This window comes from Triticum dicoccoides, chromosome 7B (assembly GCF_002162155.2).
Source record: "Triticum dicoccoides isolate Atlit2015 ecotype Zavitan chromosome 7B, WEW_v2.0, whole genome shotgun sequence".
NCBI classification, from domain to species: domain Eukaryota; kingdom Viridiplantae; phylum Streptophyta; class Magnoliopsida; order Poales; family Poaceae; genus Triticum; species Triticum dicoccoides.
In genome coordinates, this window is record NC_041393.1 from 482344413 (window position 1) to 482352237 (window position 7825).

Genomic DNA, 7825 nt, shown 5'->3' on the forward strand with positions numbered 1-7825 from the left:
AATCTTATACGCGGAACGCGTGGCCGTCAGCGTCGGCGCCCTCTCGGCCGACAGGCATATCGACAAAGTATCTGCCTAATCCGCCAAAGTACCACACAACGGTGGGCAGGGGAACACGGGCCCTCCCCTCCAAATGATGCTTAGCTACGCTTTCGGCCAAGAACGCCGCGCTTTGGCTTAGTTTAGTGGCGGTCAAATCGTGCATGATCCCCTAAACCCCTCCCCTCGATCGACCTCGTCTCTCACGCCGGTGTGGTGTGGGTGGCCTGGCTATTCTATTCACGTTGGCTTTTTCCCTTGGGGTTTGGAGTGATTCGTGCATGGAGAAGGGCATTTCCTCGTGCCCACTGTCTAGGGTTTCCACTACTCTGCCTGGCTAGCGCTTACTAAAAACCAGTAGCTAGTTGGATTGGAAACTTCCAAGATGGCTTGCGCAAAGAACAAAATAAGAGGCCTATGGAGTAGGGTTTGATTTTACGGGAAGGTTCCATCAGAAAGGCGCATTATTGACATTTTGGGAAGTAGCTTGTCGAACATATCAGCTCCGTCATCATTAACGTTAGACAGATTAGTCATTTATTGTCGAATTCGAGCAAAATTAATTATACCCGAGCACATATGCTCTTCTTATTTTCAACAAAAAAAATTCCAAAAATGTAAATAGATAATCCGTTCGGTCCTTTCTACTCTGCATGTAAGAATTGTCTAAGGTCAAACTTCATAAAGGTTAGATCATTTTATATGAAAAAAATATCAACACCTACAATACTAATGTTTAAAAAAATAAAAAAAATAGATTTATGACGCCTCTAATGATATTGATTTCGTATTGTGAAGGTTTATAGTTTTTTCTATAAATTCGGTCAAACTTTACGAAGTTTGACTTCAGACAAATCTTATATACGAAGTAAAAAGGACCAGAGGGAGTATGAAAGAAATCTTGGATTTAGATATTAGCATGAACTATGCATCTGAAAAGTTCCGCAAAAAAAAAATCTGCGGATTTGTACTTTGCTCTTCTCTTCTTCTACTATGATCACATGCAGTTCACTTGCACGGTTTGAAAAAAAAAATGTGCAAAGAACTAGTAAACGAGAATCCAAAGCTAAAAATGCATGTTCATTGAGTTTGTTTTCTCTGCATAAGCCACAAGAATACAAAACTTTGTATGGAACTTTAAATCTTACCTGATCAATCATTAACATGTGTGGATGATTTGTGAACTTCCCGAAATGATGGCAAATGTTTATCTATGCTAGGAGACGGCGCTCCCGGACTCGTTTGCTAGTTGAACAACCGTCTCTTTTATTCACTGGATTCCCTTCATGGTACTACTCGAATGAGGTATTTTCTTCCTGTGAAAACACAACAAAAATGTTGCTCAAATTCAAGCCAATAAAAGAGACGACAACATCAACCACTACAGGTGGAAATGCACCCTGCTGCAATGCGAGAAACCTGCACCCACCAGGACATGCATTATACTACACAAAGAAAATTATGAGCATCTAGCCGAATAATAATTGTGTCTAAACATATATGCCAAAAGAAAAAAACTATGGAAAACAAAGAGTGAAGAAACAGGCAAGTCGGCAGCAGGTGGGCAAGTGGCGTACCTTTATAGGCAGCATCCGCGCGGCCACATCCCACCCATCCTCCTCCTCATAGCCTCCTCTCCCACGGCACACCACACCAGCGACCGACGACGCACCGCACAACCAGCCGACGACAGCTAGCTAGCGACCGCGCATCAACCAACGATCGCCGGAGCCCCGCCGAAGCAGCTTGGGAGCTCAAACAACGCGCACACGCCGATGTCGACGAGCTCGACCAACTCCGCCGAGTCCCCGGCCGTGTCCGGCCTCGACTACGACGACACCGCCCTCACCCTCGCCCTCCCCGGCTCCTCCGCCGACGACCGCAAGCGCGCCCACCACGACGAGCACGACAAGCCTCCCTCCCCAAAGTACGCAGCCTTCTCCTACCTTCCCCGTCTCTCGCACGTCGCACGACGAGCTGGTCATGTATATACATAGTCTTGTGTTTTGTGGATGGTTTCTGACCTGGTCCGTGCGATGATCGACTGACAGAGCGCGCGCTGTGGGGTGGCCTCCGGTGCGGGCTTACCGGCGCAACGCGCTGCGCGAGGAGGGCGCGTGCAAGCTCGTGAAGGTGGCCGTGGATGGCGCCCCCTACCTGCGCAAGGTGGACCTCGCCGCGCACGACGGATACGAGGCCCTGCTCCGCGCGCTCCACGGCATGTTTGCCCCGTGCCTCGCCGTCCGTGGCGAAGGCGAGCTCGGGAGCAGGCTCGTGGACGCGGCCACCGGCACCGAGTACGTGCCCACCTACGAGGACAGGGACGGCGACTGGATGCTCGTTGGAGATGTCCCCTGGAAGTAAGCAAATCAAACTTCTTGCCATAGTTCTTGCAGATTTAAGGTTTCCCCGACCAAATGTGCTAATCTGATTCAAATCATGTCAATGCAGGATGTTCGTCGAGTCCTGCAAGCGGATCCGACTCATGAAGAGCTCCGAGGCCGTCAACCTAGGTAAGGAGCCAATAGTCTAAGATCATGTCCTACAGCTACAATCAGCGTCTGACAAATGAAGATGAACACGCACAAACACATCCTATAAGTACCAAGTTACTAACGTCTCCTCTTAATTTGTTTGACGCAGCTCCAGGAGCATCTTCCGAATGATCACCAGGCACGGTTGATCTGCCTGGACTTGATTTCAGAAGGTGTGCAATGGAAGAGGCTTGGCTGATCAGGTCCTCCATGTACCTATACAGTAGGATATAAACATATACCAGTGATGTGCTGTACTTGTCAAGTAGTTTTGTTCTTAGTTTCTTCCATGTTTCGATCGGCTTCTTCATGTTCGCCGTTGCGACAGGTCACGTACGGCCTTGTGGTTGTGGGCAAGGGACATATCACATCTGCACGGTACATGTTGGTGCTGTTGTTGTTAGACTCTTGTGCCTTGCTGCACTGTAAGGTCACGAGATTTACGAGTACAATCTCTGTCATTTCTTTCTGTCGCGACTTTAGCTGCCTGCCTGCCTGCCTCTGTTTGTGCCATCTTTCCATCAATGCTGCAGTACTAGTACGTGCTGTGTCTTGTTCTTTTGGTTGGGAACTCTGGTCTTGTTTGGGTCGACAGATGGTGATTGCTGTGGAAACCAGTGGCAGTGGGAATCTATGTGTTGGACAATTTGGCACCGAAGGAAACAGCGCAGAAACTCAACTAATAGTGCAACTGAAAGGTCCAGTTGCTCTGCTTAACTTGCGCCAGGTGCCTCTGTCGTAAGAGTATTTTCTTTTACCTTGAAGTTCAGCTAGCCCCTCAACCTAAAATCTTGGCAATAGTAACATGTTTATTATTGCCTTAATTCATGAAGAAAATTAGATTTGTGCGACTCCGAAGTTCATATTTTGTAGATACGTAACTATAAAACCATTGCAAAGTGGCATGGTTTGCTGCCAAGAGGACCCAATATGGTCTTCACAAACGCCGCTCACTGAGGATAGTTATCATCAGCAAGGTAGTACTCATTGTTGTAGTTGTGTCCGTTGATAGTGTAGGCTTTAGAGCAGTCGTGTGCCAGCGAGTCTATCTCGGATTAGAACACCTCCATTAGATCAACCCTTGATGTTCAGAATGTTCTCCACTTCCCTCTCCATTTCCTCCTGGATGTTTATCATCATCATCAACTCAGCATCTTCGTCGTTCGAATCCGATAAATCGATGAACTCCTTTTGAATGAATTCACCAATCTTCTTGTTTTGATACTCCTCACCTGACGAACCTGGCGAATCCATCGTTTTGGCTACAATTTTTTGTGCTTGGACATTTTATCGAACACATAAATGGCAAGCTATATGACGGAAGCGTTGAAAATATGCCCTAGGGGCAATAGTAAATGTATTATTAAATTTCCATGGTCATAATTAAATTTGTATCTCTATGTTATAATTATACTGTTTCTTCAATATGAGATTCAGAGGAAAACTCAATTACATGCCTGGACCCGGTCATGCCTCTAGGACTAGCTCATGTATTGATGATGATCTTGTTTTACTGACCATGAGGATTGTTAAAGTAACAAGGATGCTATCAATAAAGAAAACACATTGTCATCAGAAAAATGATGTTGCATAGATCTTCAATATGAACGTCACTCCGTAATTGGGTGACAATAGAAGTAACTTACGGGTATATACCGGAAACATGTATCACGGTATCAATAGTTTAAGACCAGGATTTGCTTCTCTGGCCATGTGTGCGCTAGGATTTTTATGGTTAATTTGCTATTTTTAAGGCATTAAATGATTTGTAGTACTTAATGAAGGTAAATGCAAGGGTTTAAATATAGATAATGAGCCTAATGTTTTTTTTCATTTTGATATTTGAAATGTAGTGGTTTATGTTGAGTGTGGAAAAAATTTCAAGCCCAACCGAGTAAGCAGCGGCCGCTTTGCATGCCAACGGGCCCTGGAAAATGCCTAGAATGCAGTTAATGACTTAAATATAGCAAACAAACCCTAGAAAATGCAAATTTTAGACATGTCAATGAAGGAAATATGCCCTAGAGGCAATAATAAAGTTTGTTTATTTCCTTATTCATGATAGAATTGTATTGATCAGAAACTTAAATACATGTGTGCATACATAAACAAATACCGTGTCCCTAGTAAGCCTCTAATAGACTAGCTCGTTGATCAAAGATGGTTAAGGGTTCCTAACCATGGACATGTGTTGTCATTTGATAACGGGATCACATCATTAGGAGAATGGTGTGATGGACAAGACCCACCCGTTAGCTTAGCATTATGATCGTTCAGTTTTATTGCTATTGCATTCTTCATGTCAAATACATATTCCTTCGGCTATGAGATTATGCAACTCCCTGATACCGGAGTAATACCTTGTGTGCTATCAAACGTCACAATGTAATTGGGTGATCATAAAGATGCTCTACAGGTATCTCCGAAGGTGTTTGTTGAGTTGGCATAGACCGAGATTAGGATTTGTCACTCCGAGTATTGGAGAGGTATCTCTGGGCCCTCTCAGTAATACACATCATAAGCTTGCAACCAAATGACTAAGGAGTTAGTTACGAGGTGATGCATACACAACGAGTAAAGAGACTTGCCGGTAACGAGATTGAACTAGGTTTAGAGATACCGATGATCGAATCTCGGGCAAGTAACATGCCGATGGACAAAGGGAATTACGTATGTTGTCATAACGGTTCGACCAATAAAGATCTTAGTAGAATATGTAGGAGCCAATATGTGCATCTAGGTTCCGCTATTGGTTATTGACCAGAGAGGTGTCTCGGTCATGTCTACATAGTTCTCGAACCCGTAGGGTCCGCATGCTTAACGTTCGATGACGATATAATATTATATGAGTTATGTGATTTGATGACCGAATGTTGTTCGGAGTTCCAGATGAGATCACGGACATAACGAGGAGTCTCGAAATGGTAAAGAGTAAAAGATTGATATATAGGACGATGGTATTCGGACACCAGAAGTGTTTCGGAGGGTACCGGGTACTTATCGAGTCACCGAAAAGGAGTTTCGTGCGCCCCGGGCAAAGATACGGGCCTAATGGGCCAAAGGGGGAACATACCAGCCCCTGGTGTGCCCCTTCTTTGGACAGCAGGCCCTAAAGGAAGGAAAGGGGGGAGGTCTAGCCCCTCCCGCCTTTCCCTCTCATGGGAGAAAGGAAAGGGGGGGGGCACCTTCCCCTGCCTTTCCCCCGCACCTATATAAGGTAGGGGGCGTAGCTTGGGAGGGACTCCAAGTAGGATTCCTCCTACTTGGGCGCCTCCTTTGGCTGCTCCTCCCTCCCTCCCACCTATATATATATATATATATATATATATATATATATATATATATATATATATATATATATATATATATATATATATATATATATATATGGGGGGCGGGGGGCGCCTAGCACATAAGAGATCAATTGTTAGCCGTGTGTGACGTCCCTCTCCGCTGTTTACACCCCCGATCATATTTTCGTAGTGCTTAGGCGAAGCCCTGCGGAGACCACTTCACCATCACCGTCACTGCGCCATCGTGCTGACAGAACTCAGCTACTACCTCAACATCTTGCTAGATCAAGAAGGCGAGGGACGTCACCGAGTTGAATGTGTGCTGAACGCGGAGGTGCCGTACGTTCGGTACTCGATCGGTTGGATCGGAAGAAAGTTCGACTACATCAACCGTGTTGTGAAACGCTTCCACTTACGGTCTACGAGGGTACATAGACACACTCTCCCCTCTCGTTGCTATGCATCTCCTTGATAGATCTTGTGTGGGTGTAGGAATTTTTTTGTTTTCATGCAATGTTCCCCAACAGTGGCCACTACAAAAAAATGCACTTCCGTGATGATACATGCTTGTCATAGTAGGTCACGTTTTCTGTCATGCATGTACATCCATAACAATTTTATGACAGAATCAAGATAGTCATACATGTGTTGTCGTAGAAGTGTTCCATGAAATTACCAAAATTATCATCATGAAAGTGTTCACTTCCATGATGATAAATCATGCGTCATAGAATTTCTTTCGTCAAGGCTAACTGACATGTGGCATCCACCGTAACGGGTCAGCGTTAAGCTATCGGGTTCTATTTTGGATCCGATAACCCGTTAACAGCCCAGACTAATGAGGATTTTCCACGTGTAAAATTCTCAATGGCCAGAGGAACCAAATGTTGGCTCACCATTGGGACAGATGTCATCCACTCATTGGACCGAAGGCGCCTATGATACGTCGACACATGGCATGAACCAACAGAGGCTCATTTCGGTGAAAACGTCGACCTATTTGACTTGGTCAAAAGGTAGCAGGCGGGCCCACAGAAAGTCTGTTAACGGCCTGTTCGCATATAGCCCATTTACAACCCGCTAACTCACGACCCGTTACGGCCTATCCGAATTAGGCCCAGTAGCGTCATATGGGCCGTCCAATATTATTCCAGCCTGTTGTGACTTCCTGCCCATGTATGGCCCATGACGTCTTTCGGCCCATATGAGGCCCTTTGTAACTCTTGGCCCATTAACGACCTGTGGTGAAATTGGCCTGTAATGAACAGTGTATCACTTTATACCTATTAACGACCCATTATTCCATTGGGCCGTTTCCAGCCCGTGTTATCTTTTGGCCTTCTCGGGGCCCATTTATTCTTGGGCTCATTTCCAGCATTCGGTTACTTATGGCCCGTTACTGGCCTTTTCTGCTTGTGGGCCAAATTCAGCCCGTGGTTACTGTCGGCCCGTTTGTGGCTGTTAATTCGTTGGGCTATTTTCATAGCGTCATCATATACGGCCGATTAACGACGGTCTGTTATGGTTGGCCCATGAACGGATGATTCCAACTCTAGCCCGTTTACGACCCATAATGTGGTCCGTTATTGACCCATGTTTGGCCAATCGATCAAACGGCCCGTAGAAGGCCCATTGATGCTACGCCCCGTAGAACGCCCATTGTTTCTATGGTTCATAGGAGGCCCATGGTCACTATAGTAAATATGTAGCCCATGGTTATTGTGGCCTAGTTTTAAAAATAGGTTATTGAGGCCACTAGCAAACCGCGGAAAAAGAACTGCATTGACTACAAGCAAACAAATAAAAAAGACAACAAGGAAATAAATAAGCAAGCAACTTACGCTAGGCTATCACGACTATTACCCATATTACATCCACTGGGCATCAAAGTTCGCCACCAGTGCAAATATAGGGAACAAAGCAGCATATCACATACATTGGTTGTCAAAGTTGGTGACC

At 45.4% G+C, this 7825-nt stretch overlaps 1 protein-coding gene across 1 annotated transcript; it reads left to right on the forward strand.

Annotated features, from left to right (window-relative positions):
* The first annotated feature begins 1662 nt into the window (after positions 1-1662).
* LOC119335585 (auxin-responsive protein IAA23-like) lies at positions 1663-3042 on the forward strand. The gene is made up of 4 exons (XM_037607699.1): positions 1663-1966; positions 2091-2399; positions 2491-2552; positions 2683-3042. Exons 1-4 carry the CDS (start codon positions 1815-1817, stop codon positions 2703-2705), a joined length of 546 nt encoding a protein of 181 aa, XP_037463596.1. The 5' UTR covers positions 1663-1814; the 3' UTR covers positions 2706-3042.
* The last annotated feature ends 4783 nt before the right edge of the window (positions 3043-7825 follow it).